At 42.6% G+C, this 22323-nt stretch overlaps 1 protein-coding gene across 1 annotated transcript in view; it reads left to right on the forward strand.

The window, feature by feature from the left end:
• The first annotated feature begins 450 nt into the window (after positions 1 to 450).
• Positions 451 to 22323, forward strand: part of KIF18A (kinesin family member 18A) — a 66960-nt gene continuing 45087 nt past the window's right edge. Inside the window, exons 1-9 of the mRNA XM_042459579.1 lie at positions 451 to 656; positions 1929 to 2293; positions 2987 to 3144; positions 4736 to 4840; positions 13702 to 13812; positions 14678 to 14875; positions 17860 to 18036; positions 20096 to 20170; positions 20401 to 20510. Coding sequence (XP_042315513.1) covers positions 1966 to 2293; positions 2987 to 3144; positions 4736 to 4840; positions 13702 to 13812; positions 14678 to 14875; positions 17860 to 18036; positions 20096 to 20170; positions 20401 to 20510 — 1262 coding nt within the window. The 5' untranslated portion in view covers positions 451 to 656; positions 1929 to 1965. The remainder of the gene's footprint in view (positions 657 to 1928; positions 2294 to 2986; positions 3145 to 4735; positions 4841 to 13701; positions 13813 to 14677; positions 14876 to 17859; positions 18037 to 20095; positions 20171 to 20400; positions 20511 to 22323) is intronic.

Here is a 22323-nt window from a genome sequence, read left to right on the forward strand (position 1 = left end):
AAAGATTGTGCACCAGAAAGTAAAAGGTGTCGCTGTCACAGCAGCCACCCATGTGGGCAATTTGGGAATATTGGGGAATATTTGAATCCCGTTGGTGAAAGGTAAAAGGCAGGATATAAATCCTTGAAATATAATAATAATAATAATAATAATAATAATGGGGAATTCTGGATAAAGGCAATAATATAATGTTAATATTTATATAATAATATAGAAAATAACAATAATAATACATGTGTTTCCCTCTACTTCCCCACCACAGTCGCCCTCTTTCCCTCCCTCCATCCCTCCTTCCTTCCCTTCCTCCTCTTCTCCATTCATTCATCCATTTATTCATTCATTCATCAGCTGCCAACTGGAGCCCAGCTCTACTATTTCCCCGCCTACAGAGGCGATGGAGGAGGTGCCTCGCTTTCCCTTGGCTCAATGCGGCGACTGAGAGACGGGTCCCCGCTTAGGCCAAAAGGCATCCCCACCAACCCAACCGCCGCCGCAGCCGTATTAGCGTCTGGGAGACGTTTGTGACGTCATCCAGGCCCTAGCCAATCAGAAGGCGAGGAACCCCAATCCGCTCACGTTTGAATTTGGTGGCTGGCGAAACCGATCGAGCTCAGAGGACTAGGCGCTGAATGAGGAAAGCAAGAGGGTCCGAGGCGGTGAGTGGGTGGGGGCTGAGCCCCGCCATAAGCCTTCCCCCCCGCCCGCAGCCTGTTTCCTTCTGCAACGCAATAAGGCTGCTTTAATACTGTACACGTTTAATTCTGCTCTAATGCTTTCTCTTGTATGTTTTTAATTGTAAGCTGCTTTGAGTTCTAGCTTTTGGGGGAAAGCGAGGTGGATATAAATATAATAGTAATAATAATAACTACAACATGAACAACAAGAATAAAAGATTGCCTTTGCAGCCCCTTGCCATGGTGGGGTTAATGGGGATGATGATGATGATGAAGGGGCTGTGAAGGCGTCTTTGGGTGTTTCTTCTATTAACCAGCCTTTTATTTTATACAAAATCAAAGTGTGTTTGTTTTTCTGCAGGAGTTTTCATGGTATTCATCCACCGCTGAAAGGGGGGAGTCTTACTTGAGCTGCAAAGTAATCCAGTTTGACACCGCTTTACCTGCCATAGTTCAGTGCTGTGGAATCCTGGGAGCTGTAGTTTATTGTGGCATCAGGGCTCTCTTGCAGAGGAGGCTAAATGTCTCACAAAACTATAGTTGCCAGGACTCCATAGCACTGAGACATGGAAGTTCACCTAAAGGAATGACAAACTGGATTGTTTCTGCAGTGTGGATGTAGCCTTCATTTTACCTAAAGATCAATAGCCCCCATTAGTCTCATTTTATTCTTAAAGGAAGGAAATAACAAGACTAGCTGCTTTTCTGGACTGAGCCTCTGCATATGTGCCTTCAAGTGGCCTGTTAACTTATGGCAGTGGTTGTTGTTGTGTGCCTCCAACTTGGTTCCTACTTATGATGACCCTAAGGCAAACCTATCATGGGGTTTTCTTGCCAAGCTAATGGGTTCATAGGACTCTGCATTTGGCAGAAGTCTCTCTTTCTTTCAATCCCTTAAATTATTGTTTTAAAAATTTTGGCCAGTAACTTTATATCTTGGGCCAATCACAAAGTCAGCTCTTGCCATAAATGTGTTTGCTTGCTTTAGCACCATCGTCCGATGCATGTTGTCCTTCCTGCAGTGGAGGGAATTAAATGAATATAGCAAGAATTACTCTGACCTTTAAAAAAATTAGGCAGCATATTTGCCTAATGACAGTTTCATTTGCCAAGTTACAATTTGGTCCTTGAACTGATGCTATCCTGTTAGCACATTTGCCAAAGCTGAACCCTGACTGCCAAAATGAAAATCATCACATTGGACTCCAGTCTTTGTCGTTGTTGATTAAGCCATTCTAATTTCTCCCCAATTAGAAGAAGCTGGATTTACCTTACATGAGAAGTGTTCATAATGTCTACTACCATTCAAGAAGATGTCTGCAGTCATGTGAAGGTAGTGGTCCGTGTTCGTCCAGAGAGTCAGAAGGAGAGAGATGGCAACTTTGTCAAAGTGCTCCAGGTTGTCGATAAGCATATTTTGGTCTTTGATCCCAAAGTGGAGGAAGTCAGTTTTTTTCATGGAAAGAAACAACCGTACCGTGATTTGAACAAAAGACAAAATAAGGATCTGAAATTTATGTTTGATGCTGTCTTTGGGGAAGATTCTTCACAGCTGGAAGTCTTCAAAGAAACTACCAAAACAGTACTGGACGGCTTTTTAAATGGCTATAATTGCACAGGTAACTTTCCTCTGTGTTTGTGTCTTCATTGTTGATAATAATGAATGTGTTAGTAACCATGAGGCATTTGAAGAAAAATCCTATAGAAAAATAATGTATCCTATATTGAAGACTGCAGTAAAGTACTTTTTAAGTCCTAAAATGTCTACGTATCTCAAATTGTTGCAGAGTAAGCTATGCTTCGAGGATTTTGTTTTGGTCTCTCTTGCTTTACATATACAGTACTAGCTTCCTTACCTTACAAAATAAAAGCTGAGGGTTGCTTTTTTTTTTTTTTACTAATTTGCAGAGAGACAGGTCTTAGTGAAAATCATAAAGACCAATCTATTTTTTCTCACCATTCCTTTTTGGCAGTTTTAACTTTTAGTTGTTATTTCCAGCCTGTACTCTATGGCAGCTTTGCCAGATTGAACACTGGAGATGGCCCTGTGCAACAAGCAATACCTGCTGAAATTCTTAAGTATGCAGGACCTTTTTCCAGTTTTCATTCTGGCAACCCTGCTTCTGAGAAGTCTGAGTGTTAGCCAAGTTGGGCAGAAAGATCGTTCAAGAGGAACACCTGTACACTTTAAAATAAATCAGTTCAACGTTCCCAAGTAGCCAAATTTACCTGTTACAAATGCTGGATTTTTTGATCAACACTTTCCCTGTCGTCAACTCATCCCTTCCTTCCCCTACCACCTCACTATGTAGTGCTTGCATATGGTGCAACAGGAGCCGGAAAGACTCACACGATGCTGGGCTCCCCTGAGAATCCTGGAGTGATGTACCTGACCATGATGGAACTTTACAATTCAATTGAGCAAATGAAGGAGGAAAAGCACTGTGCTATTGCAGTATCCTACCTTGAGGTATGTTACTAGAAGAATTTTCCATAATAGGTATGTTTGCAACACGGAAAAAAAAATGATAAAATAGGCCCTCACCAACTTTGTTAGAAGCTAAGGAAACACTAGCTGCCTTTCAGGAATGAAAGGTATGCAACATGCTCCCCCAACCAGCCTCAAAGGCAGGGGTAGGCAACCTGCAGCCCGCAGGCCGGATGCGGCCCGGCGAGGCCTTGGGACCGGCCCCAGCCCAGTCCTGCCGCCGATTGCCGCTGGGGCCTTTGGGGGGGCAATTGTCTATAGAAGCCTCAGAAACATGCATTTATATTAACATTTTTTTAAAAATCAGCAAATTTTTTCACGTGTCCTCCATTTTTTTAAAAAAAAGTGTCTTCCATTTGAAAATTTTGTCCTACATTTGTCCTGGTTTATTTATATATTTATTTTTTTAAAAAAAATTATTTAATTATTTATTTTTTGGCTTCGACCCCCCCAGTTGTCTGAGGGACAGCAACCCGGCCCCCGGCTCAAAAAGATTGCCTACCCCTGCTCAAAGGAGATTCATTCCAAAGATGCATTACTATCCTGCCAAAAATAAGTGCTTTAATCATGTGGGAGGGGCAGCCATGTTGGTCTTTCTCAACCAACTGACAACTTCCCTTGCATCCAGAAGCAGCTCTACTTCTCTGGGGAAGCTCTTTGGCCAGGAGAATCTTTGGCATTGCCATCCAAATAAATAACTTTTCTAAAGTGATACACCACTACCCTAAATCTGCTCAAACTGGCCAATACTATTTTAAAAGGAAAACTAGCATAATATACTATGTTTTATAAAAGTTTTCACTGTTACACAAAGCCAACTTGACCTTCCAGAAAGCAGACAATTGTTCAGTGCTATTGTAGCATTTGAACATATAGTTGAAAAGGACTTTAACTATTTCTGATGGCAGGAATGGAAAGACCAACAGGAAAATACTAAATTGATTTATTGTCTTCTTTCTTTTAAAAACATGCTTAATCCAAATGCCATGCAAACCATGTATTTAAGTGTTCAGCAAACAAAATAGACTATAATGCATAAGGTATGGTTCCATGCCTGCATGTTCTATATTGTGGAGAAAAGCAGGATGTAAATCCAGTAAATAAATTGGGATTGGGTGCATTTATTGGATATAAATCCAACAAATAAATACTGAGCAATAAGTCCTATTGACTTCATTGGGATATACTGTTAAGTAGCTGTTCATAGCCTTGCCTGGGTAACTTATTGAACTCAGTGGGACATATTTTCATGGGTTGGAACATGGCTACATTGCCCAATTAAATTTCTAGGATTTCTTCCATATACTTTTCTGTTTCATGTCAAATCATGAAATCTCTTCCTTAACTCCTATGTTGAAAAGGTTATTTGGACAAAAAAGTAGGATACTAAACTGAAGGCTGAAGGGAAAATATAATAGGTGCCTGAACGCTATGTGAGAGTTTTGTGTGTGCATATTCATTATCAATCTAAATTGAAATTGGATTAGCAAAACAAGATACTTTATGGATAACTGACATGTTTGTGAATATCTAGAAATGTGCTTTGATAAATCCCCCCTTTCTTATTTCCAAGGTCTACAATGAGCAGATACATGATTTACTTGTAAATTCAGGAGCATTGGCAGTTCGAGAAGATCCTCAGAAAGGTGTCGTGGTTCAGGGATTAACTTTGCATCAGGTATACAAAGTACTTTATCACCATCCATATTATTTGTGAACTGAAAATTTGCCTGTGTCCATAGTCCTCCTACAACCAAAATCTCATGATAGCTGACAAAAAGCAGCAAAAACAATTTTAGCCTTCAGCCTTAATTTGGTAGATTGGGCTGTATTGAAGGCTCTTCCAGACAGACCTTGTATCCACTTAGTTACAAGTAAGTCCCATTCAACTCTGTGAATTACTTCTGAGTAGACAGAAACAGAACTTTGCTGGGTAGATTCTCGTTGAATCTGTCGTGTGCCTTTTTACATGAACACCAAGATCCATCAAATCCTACCCTAAATTACATTAAAGAGCTTGTGGCCTCTAAGCACTTTCCCAACCTAAGAATTTATTTTCAGTATTAGAATCAAGCTGAGCTCACAACCCATTTATTGAAAAGTTGTTACTTTAAGCCACACAACTGTTGGAACTGGAGGCCACATAACTGCAATAGCAAGTACATTTCTATACTGCTTATCAGTGCACTTAAGCACTCCCTAAGTGGTTTACAAAGTGTAAGCTAATTGCCCCCAACAATCTGGGTAATCATTTTAGCAACGTTGGAAGGATGCAAGCCTGAGTCGAACTTAAGCCCTTTTGCTGGTATTGACAGTGTTGCCAACAAGCCTGGAAGATAATTCCCGGAAATGTTTGTCCAAAACCCGCTGAATCCCCCCCAGATCACACGGAATATTCAGTCACAATTCCCAGAAAATTCCCATAATGTTAAAATGGCAGATGTTTTGCAAATAAACGTAAACATAATTGAATAAAAATAATTATAACTTATTTCAACTCTCAAAATCACCATTGAACCAAACAAAGAATCTTTCAGTCCTTTTAAGATATTGATTTTGACATGAAGGGGGTTCAGGAAGCTTTGTGCCAAATAGAAACGTGTTCGGCTGCAACCGCACTGCAGAAATAAATCCAGTTTGAAACCCTTTTAATTGCCCTGGCTCAGTGCTAGGGAATCCTGGGAATTCTAGTTTTCGGAGACATTTAACCTTCTCTCTCAGCAAACTCTGGTGTGACAACAAACTACAACTCCCAGGATTTCATAGCACTGGGCCATGGCAGTAAAAACGGTATGAAACTGGATTGTCTCTGGAGTGAAGATGCAGCCTGAGTTAGGTCCAAGACACACTGCAGAAATAAACCAGTTCAAGACCACTTTAGGTGCCCTGGCTCAGTGCTATGGAATCCTGGGAATTGTCTCTGGAGTCTGAAGATGCAGCCTGAGTTGGGTCCAAGACACACTGCAGAAATAATCCAGTTTGAGACTGCTTTAGCTGCCCTGGCTCAGTGCTAGGGAACCCTGGGAACTGTAGTTTTGTGAGACATTGAGCCTTCTTTATCAAAAAGAGCTCTGGTGCCACAACAAACTACAATTCCCAGGATTCCCTAGCACTGAGCCAGGAGAGTTAAAGTGGTCACAAACTGGATTATTTCTGCAGTATTTGGACCTTGGTTATTAAAAATGCTCAAGGTCCAATCCATACTGCAGAAATAATCCAGTTTGAGACTGCTTTAACTGCCCTGGCTCAGTGCTAGGGAACTCTGGGAATTGTAGTTTTGTGAGAAAGAGCTCTGGTGCCACAATGAACTACAGTTCCCATGCATCTGAGGAAATACGCTTAAGTCTAGGAAAGCTCATGCTGCCAACTTTTCTTTCAGTGAGACTCAAAGGTGCTGCAAGATCTCTCTATCGTCATCATCATCATCATCATTATTATTAAATCCAAATGCAGCTGAAGAAGTGGACTTAAACTGGCAACACTGATATCCTGTAGACTCATTCTCTGGGGCTGTGATCTGGAAGCGTGGAGGCCATTCCCTTGTCAAACCAGGGAATCCTGGGAATTGTAGTTTGTTGTGACATGTTGAGACTCTGCTTTTACCGGCAGCCAGGGCTCCATGCATGAAATTCTGGGCTTGGTGGTTTGTTGTGGCCAGAATCCCATCATCGCAGGGAGCCTTGCAGTTAGAAGCAGTGCCAAACTGGATTATTTCTGCAGTATGGATGGCAATGGAAAAGGGAACGAAAAGAGAGCCACAAAACAAAATTCTGGGAAGACAGGGCAGGGATGCCAACTTACCAGGTGCTCTGCCCATGCTCAGAGGCAGATTTAATCACTAACACACACACACACACACACTCAGGGACATCGCATTCACATCACACAACCCAAATGGTCCTCACAGTACAACAACAACCCTGAGAGGTAGGCTTGGGGCACTCTGCCCAAGCTCAGGAATTCAGAAATTCAATTGTCACTCTCAGGCAGACACAGAAGTCCACAACATCAAGCCATGATACCATGATCAAGTACAGTATTGCCTTTGTGTGCCTTAAAACTTATGTCTTACTTGGAAATCCTAGGCAATTGGGATTAAGCCAGCCAAGATCCCTCACTCCCTGCCTCTCTCCAGCACTGCAGCCACTTTGCTTTGCCCCTGGAGCCTGAAAATGCCTGGGGGGGGGGGGGCAATCACTGTCCTCTCTCTGATTGGCTGAACTATTCCTCCAAACAGTTGAGGTTGGTTGGGAGGCTTGCTCCGTCCTGGCTCTCAGAGGGAGTCATTAGAGAGAGAGAGAGAGAGTTTTTCTCCAGCCCTCTTGGCACTCCAAAGGGTTTTGGTTGCTCTGCAGGCAGCCTTCTCAGGCTGGAGCTGAAAGGGCCAAAGGCACGGAAAAGGCACGGAAAAAGAGCCAGGCGCGAAAATCACACGAAAAGCTCTGAAAAGTCCCCGTTTTCGTGTGAAAGTCGCGAAATTGGCAACACTGGGTATTGAACTCGTAGCCTTAAGGTCTGTAAGTGAGTGGCTGCAGTACAGGCATTTAACCACTGTGCCACCAGGGCTCCTGCAACTTGTACCTTAAGCTTTTTTCATTTAACAGACTGATTTAGGTAGGAAAATGAAGTTATTCCTACTGTAAACACCTTGGACTCAGTCTTATGGTTAAACCTTCAACCCAACCCAGATGTACAGGACGGCAGAGTAGGAAACTATGACAAAAACATGAATAGTAGTAAGTGGCATGAAAGAGAAGGTAGTAGAATAGAAAAGATGCTTTGAAAATGCAGTGGAGGAAAGATTCAACAGAGAGCCTTTAGATAAAATTTAAAACCAAACTAATTTTCTTGTCACTTGATTGTTCTTAGTTTTTGGGATGTCTTTATTGAGCATATTTGAAATTTGCATCATTTGAATTTGGTATCCTTTTGCATTATCTAAGATATTTCAAACAGGACCTTACTGTTTTACTCTCATATAGTATATGAAAAAATAGGGCCTTGTAACAATCTCAGCAAACTTTATTGTCAACTCCTCTGTTGCTGATTTTTCATGTGTTGAGAGAAGGTCAGGTGGAGTTCTTGAGAGGCTTGTTCTTATTCCAAAGTTTGCTGTAAATCTCAAAGTTATGGTTGCGGTGGGGGTTGACAGTGTGAGTCTTGCAGGGATGGTTTTCGTTTTTAACTTTTCACTGAGTCTCGGTTTCCTACAAAACTCATGTTTTGATTACTCTTGGACCTGTTGCAACTGTGCTTCAGGTATCTTTGACTGATATTGACCTTGAGAAGTGGCCACTAGAAGGAAATCATGCAACTGGGGAACGGAGTTTTTTCTGGCCATATTAAACAAAATATCACTATATTGTTACTATGAGGCTTACTCCAGTCAAATACAAGCCTCTCTGCAAAAATCAGCCCAATTTTCTATGGTATGAATTTTGGGTATTTAGAAATATTCTCAAACATGATTCCTTATATTTCAACTATGAAATCAATCTAAATCATGAATCTTTGGAGAACTCAATTTTAATGATTTGACTCTAAATCATTAGTGAGGAAGAGTCTATTTAGTCATTTTTAGTAGAAGAATATTGTGTTATTGTGTATCTTCAAGTCATTTACAACTTAAGGTGAATCTAAAGCAAACCTATTACAGTACATGGTTTTCTGGGACTATGAGTATATGACTCACCCAAGGTCACGTGCGTATCTATGCTTTTTCAATGTGCTAGGATAGCTGGTAAAGCGGGCTTATCTGTTTCCACTTTTCTTTCTGTTTTAATTTCTCACACTTGCTCAGTAAGTGATTCTGGGGGAAGCTGTTTATCTTCTCTGTTTGTTCATAAGTACATATAGCTACAGTAGGGAGTTTATCACACAGGGCACTTACTGCTGCCCAAACATTGCTGAAGTGTAACCCAAATGTTTCAGAAGCGCCGGAGGTGGGATCATCTGTCGTGCTTCTGAAACGTCATAGAGGCTTCCCGCTTTCCTTCCGTTGTGGAAGTATTCATGGGGAAACCTCGGAAAAACCATTTTTATTAATGGGATCTATCTATTAAAAAGTTAAGAAATAAAAACATACATAGAGCTCATGTATTTGCTATATTCACATTCCCTTGGAAACTGCTTGTCCCTTTTCTTTGCATTCCTAAACTATATTTTTGAATGCTCAAGAGAAGTTTTATGTTACTGCAATGCTAGAAATTAGAGGGCTGAAGAAAAATGTAATTGAGAAGCAGAATTTTTATTGGGGGGACAATGTCTTTGTTGTGTCTTCAGTAGTTATACCTATAGCACATTTTTTCCTGTATGAAAGGTTCTTTTTTCTGGAATTGGGGGGGGGGCACAGATGTGTGCAGTTCAAAGTTCACAATCTGTTCAGTATGGCTCATGCTGTTTGGAAGCTCTGTCCCTTCCACAGCAAAAGATCCTGTGGGAGAAGAGCAACTTTACCATTAGTGGAAAAGTTCTTCCTCAGACCCTAATAAATCTGTTCTTGAGTCACCACTCAGACTCACTTAGGCTCCATACAGACAGGCCAAAATAAAGCTGCTTCGGGTCACTTTGGAGGTATGCTGTTTAAATGATGCATGCATCCTAAGAGTCTGGAAGCCGCGCCAAAGCCACAATCCAGTCCTAAAGACTAGAGCGCAGTTTTAGTGCCGCTTCCGGGTGCTTAGTACGCATTCATCATTTAAACAGCATACCTCCAAAGTGACCCAAAGCAGCTTTAATCTGGCCTGTCTGTATGGGCCCATTGTTTTAAGAGCATTCAGATCCTTTAAAAACGGGTAGACCCATGTGGCCTTTAAGATGGTTTTCACCTGCAACTCCCATCTGTCTTAGTATGAAGACCGATTATAGAAGCTGCAGTTCAAAAGCACTTGATGGGCCACAGTTGTCTACCTCACTACATAACCTTATGGCATCATGGACTGAGGAAAGGATTAGTTGTAAGAGCAATATTGCATAAAGTTAGGCTTGCCATAACCTGGCTGCAACCGGGAACGTCCTGATTTTGGGGGCCCGGGGCCCCTCCTGGCACGGGTGCAGCGCCAAAACCGGGAGCCCCCCGGTTGCAGCCTGGGTTGCTGCGCCCCTGGCAGGCCTCGCTGCCCTCCTCCTCCATCTCGGGGAGTAAGAAGAGGGCAGCGAGGCCTGCCTGGGGCGCAGGAGGCGAAGCTGGAGGTGGTGCCTCCCCGCGCGCCTGCGCCACCCTACTCCTCTGCCCCCTCTCCCCCAGGCCGCGCGGAGGAGGCGAAGGTGGAAGGAGGCAGCATCTCCTCCACGCAGGGAGGGAGAGAGGAGGCGGGGGAAGGTGGTGCGGGCACGCGGGGAGGCGGGGGATTCCCCCGGGATTCTCCCCCCCCCCCCGCGAGGCCCTGGATGGGGCTCCGCGATCGCGGAGTCCTCCAGGCTTGGATGGGGCTTGGAGGACGCTTCCTCCCAAGCCCTAGCTAGGCCCTGGCTGGGGCTCCACGATTGCGGAGTCCTCCAAGGCCTCGCTGGGGCTTGGGAGACGCTGTCTTCCAGACTCCAGCAAGGCCTTGGACAAGGTTTAAAAATGTAGGACTTTTTTTTTTAATTTCCTGGCCAGGAAACAAAAAATAAAAATAAAAATAAAAAGTCCTACATTTTAAAACTATGTCCTACATTTATCCCGTTTTGGAGGTCCCCAGGGATGGCAACCCTACATAAAGTGCATCTCCCCCACTTGTTAGGGGATAAAGGACAATTTCTTTTTCCATTGTTTTAACTTGTTTTCTGTTTTGCTTTTAATAATAATAATAATAATAATAATAATAATAATAATAATAATAATAATAATAATAATAATTGTTTCTTACCTGCTCCTTCTCATGGATCAAAGTGGGGAACAACATCAGACCAACAAATATACAACATCAGTTAAAAACACACATTAATTAAAAAAAGACACATATATTAAAACAATCCACATTTTAAATTAATCACTTAAAATTTGCAATTTAAAAATCATCTGGATAGGCCTGCCAGAAGAGATTGGTCTTTTGCTGGTTTAAATTCGGACAGCATATTCAGCTGTCAAATCTCTTCCAGTAGGTCATTCCATAATCTAGGGATAGCTGAAGAAAAATCCTCTATCTGACAATTGCCAACCTAGTCCTGGCTGATTGGAGTAAAAGTTTCGCCAGAGAACCTGAGTGTATGGGGCAGATTATATGGAAGGAGGCAATCCCATAGGTAACCTGGACACAAACTATGTAGGGTTTTAGTGAAATAACCAACACTTAGTACCTTGCCTGGAAATTAATTGGCAGCCAGTGGAGTTATTTTAATATTGGTTTAATATGATCACCCCTGGCTAACCAATCTGGTTTTTCACTGGACACCCAACATCCTAAGCCTGGCTACTAGTTCCAACTGAGTAAGGATTTACATAATTAATTAATTGTAATTGCAGGATCTACATAACTGGCATTTCCATAAATGTTGATTATGTGAGTCTACTCTAGTTAGAATAAATAATAATAATAATAAATTATTTATTTATAGCCCGCCCAATCACTAGGAATCTGGGCAGGTTACAACAGTAAAAATACATTGTACAATAAAATACTAAATAAAATACTAAATACTCCCCAATATTAAAACTAGAATTAAACCATCAGGGTTTAAAAACAATAAAATGCAATACAGCATTAGGTTAAAATTAAAAACAATTTGGCGGGCAGAGAGACATACGTCAGAAAACTGAGATCATATTCATAAACATACACAAGGAAGGAAGGTAAAGTTAGCTAGGTTGGGAAGGCCTGGTTGGGAAGAACTAGCTATTGGAGATAGGCCTCATATTTGTATGCCTAGGTGGAGAATTCTAAGAGTATGCAGAAACCCCTCTTACGTCAGTGGGTAGTCCCTCTACACTATTTTATTGGTAGTAAACTTGGTGGTCCCGCTATTGTTGGGCTTGATGTAGCGAAAAAGTAAGAGGTGTTCAGAAGAAAGTATAAGCACATCAAGATCCAGAAGTCAGTCTGATATGGCAAGGACCCTTCTTGGGAAAGGAAAACATGTAGTGGAAGCTGGAAACAGCAAGGGCTGTGGAGTACAGTGGTGCCTCGGGTTACGAAAATAATTCGTTCCGCGGCCGCTTTCGTAACCCGAAAAGCCTTCGTAAGCCGAAAACCCATAGGCGCTAATGGGGAAAAAGCCGCGGCTCCGCCGCGGCTCCATTTAAAATAGCGCCGGAGTTTTTTCGTAACCCGAAAAAACTTTCGTAACCCGAAACAATAAATCCCTATGGGATTTTTTCGTATCCCGAAAAATTCGTAACCTGGGTATTTCGTATCCCGAGGTACCACTGTATGCCAAACCTTCAACTCTGACTCCAGCTCTTCTATTTTTCTACTGTCTGACTCCTACACTTTCTTGAATAGCAAATTAATCATAACCAATTTACTGTAGTAAAATGGTAACACAAGACATTTCCTCACTGCCGCATGAAACATTAGGTCACTTAGAACATAAAATATATTTATTTTATTGAAATTTTTGAACTACAGTATACTCCTATGAAAGTAAATATGCAACAAACTAGGCATTTACTATTACAAGTTTTTGTTTTGAAACATGAGTTGAAGTTAGTACATTTCTACTGACATCAACTCCACTCCACAACCCTGGAAACAACTGGGGCATCAGGTTGCCTGAGCAAGGTGGGAGGGATGAAGTGGTGCAGAATAAAATAGAAATTCTGAAAGAAGGATATAGAAGCTTCAAGCAGTTGCAAAGAATGAAGCTTAAACAGAGAATTGATATGACTAGTGGGAGAACCAGGGTGGTTTTAGTTTTACTCCAACATTGGCTCATCCCAAAGAACTGTTGCACATTATGTTTGCCTCCATGCTTTTTCGCTGGTATTTTCAGCTGCTTGATAATTTTCACTTCAGATCTGTGAAATAAGGAAGACTTTCTGAGGAGGTTGGACATGGCACCTACTGTTGAAGCTAGCCTTCAACCTTCAGAAATGATTGTATAGATTTTTTTCCCCACTGCTAAAATCTTATCATGACTGGATCGATTCCTCATACGTATACATAAATAATCTTTTTCTGTAAATACTGAGCATTAATTAATGCACTTCTCTCTTTTTTTTTCTTGTTTCCTTACAATTAATTTTCAGCACTATTTCCACTGGTATTATCACCTATTTCAAGAACCTAGGTAGCATCATCTGAACAGGATGGTGATTTTGGAATAAATAAAAACAATGCCTTTTTTTGCAGAAGCTTCTTTTGCCAACATTATGCAAGTTCATCTTGAACATAATCTTTGGGCAGGTGCTGAAACTTGCATGCATCAGCAGAAGCTGGTTTTGATAAAAGGTATCGTCTTACTTGCTCTGCGTCTCTCATTCTCGAGGACCATGTTGGCAACAAAAGCCTAATTGACGATGTTCACTTTATTGCTGGATTTTGTGACAATGAAATTCCCTGATTAAAATCTAGGAAAGATTTATTAATTTCATCTGGCTCTTTTCTCAATCTTTTGTAGCCCAAATCTGCAGCGGAGATCTTGCAAATGTTGGATTATGGAAACAAAAACAGAACACAACATCCCACTGATGTGAATGCCTCCTCATCTCGGTCCCATGCTGTCTTTCAGGTAAGGTGATAAGGCAGATAAGGTGTCTGAGGATCTTAGATAACCTTTGAAGCTTTGTTTAAGAGAGAGCTAGAGAGAACACCCTCAGATTATGGCACGCCATGCCATAATAGCTTTTGTCTTGGAAAGAGAGATTCAGCTCACAGTCTTGTCTGTTTTAAATCCTTTCTGCTAAATAGCATTCAGGAGTGACACTTTTTTGGTCTATGTTGTTTTTAAGCTGAGGTGTCTTTGAGCTTGTGAAAAATACGTTTGCTTTTTTCATGCTCACGTATGTTTAGCATTGTAGTCTTTCCTATTAAAGTAGCTGGCTTTCTGTATGGGGGATCTAATCTTGTTGAGTTGTGAAAGTTATACCCACCTAAATGTGTTTAGGACTCCAACCAGACACAATAATCCTGTGCTTACTTATGAGAACATTGATCCCAGTGAACTCAGTGGAGCTTGCTTCTGGGTAGACATGGACAAGATTGCATGAAAATTTTTATTAAAATACGAAGGTGTCTTGTGCTGTCCAGTTGGTGGTTTTATTGTGCATTGAACTGCATTATTAATTTGCCACTTTAGAAATGGTTAGGGTCAAACATTTAACAGGAAGATGAAATTTTGTTCAAAAATTCCATTCAGAAATTCCATTCAGCATATCAGCAGTATAATTAATTTGCATTTAATTCTCTCTTCCACTTTGTGCATGCTTGCACAAAAAAGTTACATTATAAAAGGCTTGTGCTGGTCTATGTCCCTTATCTAGTAACTGGTAAGATTTGCTGCAAAATATATAGTGTACAGGGCAGTGTCTGTCCTGCTTCCCCGCCCTGATCCTTTCTTCATTTGCTTCTTCCTTGATTTCGTTGTCTGTTCATAGATTTATCTGAGGCAACAGGATAAGACAGCGAGTATTAATCAAAATGTTCGTATTGCCAAAATGTGTCTCATTGACCTGGCAGGATCTGAACGTGCCAGTGCCACAAAGGCCAAAGGAGCTCGCTTCAGAGAGGGGGCAAATATTAATCGCTCATTGTTAGCTCTTGGCAATGTCATTAATGCTCTTGCAGATCCAAAGGTAGGTACTATTTCCATTCCTGTCCCACAGCACTTTTTGTTTGGTTTCAGAGAGCCCGAATAGACAGGCCAAAATGAAGCTGCTTTGGGTCACTTTGGAGGTATGCTGTTTAAACGACACAAGTATCTTAAGAGTCCAGAAGCTGTGCCAAAGCTGCACTCCAGTCTTTAGGACTGGAGCATGGCTATGGCACGGCTTCCGGTCTCTTAGGACACATGCATCATTTAAACAACATACCTCCAAAGTGACCCAAAGCAGCTTTATTTTGGACTGTCTGTTTGGGCCCATACTCTACAATGCAATCATGCTACACGTGGTTACTGGAAACTTTGGGCCACTTTCTTAAATAAAGCTTATTTTCTAAGGGGCTTTCCAGACGGCCCTTTGGGACGTCCGGAGGACGTCCCATTTTAAAAAAGGGGCGTCTCTTTTAGACGCCCCTGGGCCTCGTACGGACTCCGTCCGTACAAGATGGCGCCGGCCTTTCTACATGGCCGGCGCCATCTTTACGCATCGGACGCACAGCGTCCAGACGCGTCGCGCCGCTGCTGACGTAGCGAGCGCGCCCCTGGCGCCTCGCTACGTCGCAAACGCGACGCAGAAAGAAGCTCCATTTTGGAGCTTCTTTTTTCGGTCCGCGCGGGAGTCGGGCCGTCTATAGGCTCCGGCTCCCCCGCGGACCTTCTGGCGGCGGCGGCAGACCGCCGCAAAGCGGCGGTGTGTAGCCCGCCTAAGACAAGTATGGGGAATGTGTGGTCCCCTAGATCTTGCTGGAAAACAGCTCCTGTCAGTTATAGCCAACAATGATGGATGATGGGAGTTGCAGTCCAACTGCCTATGGCAGGCCATCACATTCCCCATACCTGTTTTAAGATGTATCTGGAGAAGCAAATAATGAGATTATATACATAGGTAATTGCTTTTCTGTTTGGAAATTATGAACTTTATTTTATTTCACAAACTAAAGCAGAATACTAAATTAATTAAAAACAGCTATTCTTTTGATCCTCCTTGGAAAAGACATAGCCTAATGTGGCAGGCAAAGGGAGGTTCACAAAGAGAGAAACCATATGTGAAAAGAGGGTCATGAAGCTTCATGGGCTAGCCTTGTTCTAACAACATACTTGGTTGCCAGAGTCTACAGGTACTATCTTGATTTAGCCAGTAATGAATAAGCTCCATTTTGAATCTTGCTTCTGTCATGTGTTCACCAAATGGCCTTACTGCAGGGGTGTGGAACATCTACAATGACAGTGCCATTTTCAGATCAGGCTAATGCTTGAGAACCCCACATCTAAAGAAAAAGAGTAGAACTTCACAGATTTTTAAAGTGGAATTTCTATATATATATTCCCTATTTATAATTTATTATATTTAAATTATGTGGGTTTTTTTTAAATCTCCCCATTCATACTTGATTAATTATTATTAAGCATATATCTAAATCAAGGGTGGGTGACTGCAGCACATCCAGGAGTCAAATTTAAACTCTGGGGGCTCTGTAGGGGCTGCATGGTATCCCAAAAATGCTTCTAAAAGGCAGGGCAGAGGGGAATCCAGACATGACCAGGAGTTGCCTTTTGTTTTTGAAAAAGAGGCACTTTTATGTTCCATAGTGCCTGCATGTAAGCAAAACTATGTAATGTGGGGTCCTATGTACTTTTATATTTTTGTGCTATTTTAGGCTTATTAATTTTTCATAGAATTGATCTAGCTTATCTGTTAGATCACAGAAGGGCATTATGTGGTAGATCATAAGGAGATGTGTGAAATTGGGGTGCTCAATAGGAGTCATAGTAGATCAAGTGAATTGTTATCTGGTTACATAAATAACTGATCTATAGAGTGTATAGATGTGCATGAGCATGCTGCATGTAAGAATGTATTGATGAATGTGTTACTTATCTAATGGCATTCAAACTGACATATTTGCTAAACTGAATAGTTGTTGAGAGGACTGGAAAAGAAGTGAGCAGCTAAATAGAAAATACTGATGTAGCTTCTTGCATAAAATCTATGCACATCTCATCCCAGCCTTCCATAATTAATGTCCATAATTCATAGGATGGAAACATTACTCTGTAACCATAGTGCAAGATGTTACCTTTGATGTTACTCCCAGAATAACTCAGCCAGGATAAATACTGACTATGCAATAGGCCAAAAAGGTTTTTTCTCAAGGTTTGGTTCTACCATACTTCACGTATATCTAAAAGCAATTGTATCTTATTACAGGCAAACAGTTTATCTAGGAACCTTCACTTACTTCATCACTGCATGCTTTGAATCTCTTTGCAAGTGTGTCCTTAGCTTCCTGTGGTTTTGTTCCTATATAGACCAGAAGAAGCAAACCCCACTTCTGGTCCCATTCTTCTTATGCCCCCTAATTTCATCATTGCAACCTAAGTACACATGTTTGGAACAGGGACGAATAGGAGGAACAGGTATCATAAAGATAGTATGCATCTCATCCAGCTATTTACAGCACTTAAAACAAGAGGCTAAAATTAAGGCACAGCTATTGGTGGCTGCAATTTTGTGTGTCCCTTTTGAGTCTCCTTCACAAATCAAAGCTGTTTTTGGCACAAGTTAGCTTCAGGGTGCATGTGCTGAAAATTATATACTGCTAAATGTGAGAACTGTGCCTGCTCCTGAATTTGGGAAAGACACTAGGTTGCCCTATAATTATAATATAAGGAGAAGATGGATGCAGAGTTACAGCATGCATGTATCCATTCTTCCTTTGGAGAACCAGTGTTGCTGATTTAATTGAAAAAGAACATTGGAGCAGGATAAGTGGAGGATTGGGTAGATGAGGTAAGAAGCTTACTAAAGGAAACAAAAGATTTCAAGGTTTTCTCATCTGCCATATTGCGCAGTGTGAAACACCTGATTATAGTAGTTCATGATCTAAAGCTATAGTAATCTCACCAACCCATTAAACACTCAACGTTTTCCGAATGGGATTGTTTTTATTCTTCCAGAGTAAGAAACAGCACATTCCTTATCGGAACAGTAAGCTTACTCGTCTATTGAAGGATTCTCTTGGTGGAAACTGTCGTACTATAATTATAGCTGCTGTTAGTCCTTCTTCTCTCTTCTATGATGACACATATAACACTCTTAAGTATGCCAGCCGAGCCAAGGATATCAAATCTTCTGTAAGTAAATTTGAGGGTTGTTTTTTTTTAAAGGTCCTGCACTGATACCCACAAATCATAAAACCAAGTTACAGTGGTTGTTTTTAGTTACAGCTAAAGATGTAATTGCAACAGGCATGTTATAATACTCCTGTTTCCTCCTCATACCCTTTTTTTTCCTGATGTGTTTTCAAATTGTTACATAATAATTTTATGATGTAGCTTTAAGACAGTGATGGCGAACCTTTTTGGGTCTCCGTGCCGGGGGCGGAGTTTCCACCCCCGGGGGTGGGGCCGCGTGCCAGACGCAGGCTTCCACCCTCTGGGGGCGGGGCCTCTGGGGCGGGGCTTTCCCCCACGCCTTTTCCTGGCCTCCAGCTGTCTTTCAAAGACAGCTAGAAGTCCGGGGGGATTGGGGGAGGGTGACAGGCATGCGCCTGCCCCTCCTCCGCTTCTCTTGGCCTCCAGCTGTCTCTCAGAGACAGCTGGGGACCAGGTAGGGCCCGTGGGGGGGAAGAGGAGGAGGAGGCCCACGGCCCCTGCTCCTCTGAGGGGCTTCGTCAGACCTGAGGTGTCCTCCGAAGGACACCTCAGGTGTGGAGAAGCCCTGTGGGGAGGAGGCGGCCTGCGGCCCTTGCTCCTTTCCTCGAGGCTTCGCCAGACCTGAGGTGTCCTCTGAAGGATATCTCAGGTCTTGCAAAGCCTGAGGGGAGGAGGAGGAGGCGTCCGCCCACCCTCTCCTCCTCAGCCTCCCTTTCCTCGAAGCGAACGGACTCCAAGGGACCTGTTCGCTCAGAGGAAAGAGAAGCCGAGGAGAAGGGGACTGGGCATGCATATCAGGCCCCTTCTCCTCGGCCTCCCTTTCTTCAGAGCGAACGGGTTCCAAGGCACCCTTTCACTCCGAGGAAAGGGAGGCCGAGGAGAAGGGGACTGGGCACGCAACACAGGCCCTTCCCTTCAGCTCCAAGGGGCCCGTTCGGCCAAAGGGAAGGGCTTGGGCACCCGTCCCAGGCCCTTTCCTTTGGCCCTTTCCCTTGGAGCTCATTCAGCTAAAGGGAAAGTAGGCTGAAGGGAAGGGCCTGGGCACCCATCCCAGGCCCTTCCCTTCGACGCCTTCCTTCAGCCGAATGGGCCCCTTGAAGCCCGTTCGGCCGAAGGGAAGGGCCTGGGCACACGTCCCAGGCCCTTCCCTTCGGCTTCCTTACAGCCCGAGACCTCTCTCTTCAGAGGGAGGTCTGGGGCTGGAAGGACGCAAGAGAGCCCAGGACGTGGCACGCCGCCGAGAGAAGGCTGGGAGAAGGAGCCAGACGCGCACGCCTCTGGCTCCTTCCCTCCAGTGCCATTTTCTGCCTTCCTGCTGTCTCTGAGAGACAGCGGGAGGTCCGAAAATGGCGGGGAGAAGGAGGAATGGGCACACGCGTGCCTGTTTTTCCTTCCCCCGGTCCCTGTGCCCGGCAAAATGGCCCAGAGTGCCACTTCCGGCACGCATGCCATAGGTTCACCATCACAGCTTTAAGACATCACAATGACATTTTTCCCAAAGTGATTGAACCTTTTTGAATTTACCTCCTTGCATTCTCCTTCTGCCTTTCTCATTCTTTGAAGAGTGAAAAAATACTTGATTGTTTTGATAGCCATAATATTTCCACCCACCCACCTCAGCTGCAGTCCAACCCTTTGGAAGGTTACAGTATGTTGAACAGGACTGTATATGAAGGCATCACAAACTGAGCTGCAGCATGAAGATGCCTTGCAGCATTCTACTATTATGGATGTCTTCAGTATGCCATTGCATTCATTCTTTTCAAAATAACTTTCTAAGATTTTTGCTAACCACACACCCCAGGCCTTTCTTAGAAGCTCCCTAAATAAAGAGAGATTTTCTTAGAGGCACAGAAAATTGCAGTCAAGTTTTGATGGGGTGAGAAATAATCCATGGTGGGAGAGCAGAAAGAGATGCCAGTTGTTGATCTTCCGAACTCCAGAAGTTTCTGGTGTCTGATGTCCTTGATAAGAATGAATACAATGGCATACTGAAGAGTTTGTGCTGAAACTCACCTTTTTTTTCCCCCCTTCTCAGCTGAAGAGCAATGTTGTCAGTCTGGACAGCCATATAAGTCAGTATGTGAAGATCTGTGAGGAACAAAAGAAGGAGGTATGTTAATTAGTACTTTTGCTAATTTTGCCAAGACAGCATGTTATCCAAGGTCTTAATTGCTGTTCATCAAAATAATCAGTTGTGCACCAATTCCCCAGAGAACTTGAGGATATTTTAAACTGGGATATTTCAAAAGCTGTTTAAAAATACATATCAGCAACTAAAAATAGAATGCAAGCCAAGTTCTTCAACTTTTATATAAAAAATACACTGTCACATTGTTTCAGATTGAAACGCTGAAAGAAAAGCTGAGAGCATATGAGCTGAGTAAAGTGTGTGCTCCCATTAATCATGAGACAGACAAATTTACAACTCAACAACAGGTGGAGATATCAAGGTAAAAAAAGAAAGCTTCTTATTATGGTCTCTTGTACAGATGTGTGGCTGGAACAATTCTTACCTGTGTGTTAAATGTACAGTGGTACCCCGGGATACGAATGCGCCGCCTTACGAAATTTCCGGGTTACGAAAAAAATCCATTTAAAAAAACTGTTCCGGGTTACGAAGGTTTTTTCGGGTTACGAAAAAAATTTTGGTGCTTTTCGGCGCTATTTCACACGAAATCGCGGCTTTTCCCCATTAGCGCCTATGGGTTTTTCGGCTTGCGAAGTATTTCGGGTTACGAAAGCGGCGGCGGAACGAATTAATTTCGTAACCCGGGGTACCTCTGTATAGATAATGAAGCATTTTAAATGTCTCTTCTCCTGTTCTTCTTTTTCTGCCATTGGGCCATGAATTGCCTGTTCCGTCCTTACAGCTGGATGCCCATCCACTTTCCAGTAGTGCTCTGGAGTAGTCCTACTCCTTTCCAAAGCTAGTAAGAAATTCCTGAGGTTCTGCAGTGGAAGCAGAATTAAACAAAAAATAAATTATTCTGTTATGCTGAAAATCTATTGCTTATGCACAAAGGAAGGAGCTGATCCTGGCCTTTAATTTAAGACATGTTATATAATTGGAAGCAAGGGCAGACAATTCTCCTAAAAATGTATACAATATAGCCATTGCTTTACCATCATCTTGATAATAATAATAATAAAAAATTTATTTGTATGCCGCTTTTCCGTCTGATCAAAGCGGTTCACAGTAGCATACAATATAATACAAAACAGTACAATACTCAAGCAATACAATATAACATCAATTACATCGGCAATATTACACAGTACAGTGGTACCCCGGGATACGAAAGCACCGCGTTACGAAATTTCCGGGATACGAAAAAATCCCATAGGAAAAAACTGTTCCGGGATACGAAGGTTTTTTCGGCTTACGAAAAAAAATTTTGGTGCTTTTCGGCGCTTTTTCGCACGAAATCGCGGCTTTCTAGCGCTAGCGGCTATGGCTTTTTCGGGTTGCGAAATCTTTCGGGTTACGAACTCCACGGCGGAACGAATTAATTTCGTAACCCGGGGTACCACTGTACAATAAAAATCTCCTAACAAATACAAGTCCATTTAAAAACAATCGGTTGTGGTTGGGTATCTGGATCTTAATTAGGGTATTCTATCTCTAAAGAGAATCAGGGGGGTATGCTATTTGCAAAAGATGCGTTTTCAAAGCCTTCTTGAAGGCTTCCAGCGTGGAACATAGCTGTATCTTTTCAGGGAGAGCATTCCAATGAGCAGGAGCTGTCGCCGTGTAGGCTCATAAGTTTTTACTAATTTTACCCTGGGGTATTCAAGTACATATGTCCCAGATGTTCTGAGGGTGCGAGGAGGATTATGTAGGGAGAGGCGCTCCCTCAAGTAACTCGGGCCCGAGCCATGTAGGCTCGTTCTTTATTAGAGAGCTCTGATGCCACAACAAACTACAGTTCCCAAAATTCCCTAGCACTTTATTATTATTTATTTATTTATTTTTATTTATTATGGTATTTATAATCCGCTCCAGCCCTAAAGACTATCAGAGTGGCCTACAATTATTATTTTTAATAAGACGGTTCCCTGTCTTCAGGCTTACAATCTAAAAAGACATGACACAAAAGAAGGGAATGATGGTGAGGAACGGGATCAGGTCCAGCAGTTCTTCTCTCCCTCTGAGGCCTGGACCAAGGCAGATGGACTGGAGGGAAGGTTCTTCTTCTTAAGGATAGTCCCAATGGCATTGGGCCCGTCTTTTCCCTCCCTCCCAGACTGGATAGAGACAGATGC

The sequence above is a fragment of the Sceloporus undulatus genome, chromosome 1, assembly GCF_019175285.1.
Source record: "Sceloporus undulatus isolate JIND9_A2432 ecotype Alabama chromosome 1, SceUnd_v1.1, whole genome shotgun sequence".
NCBI lineage: Eukaryota > Metazoa > Chordata > Lepidosauria > Squamata > Phrynosomatidae > Sceloporus > Sceloporus undulatus.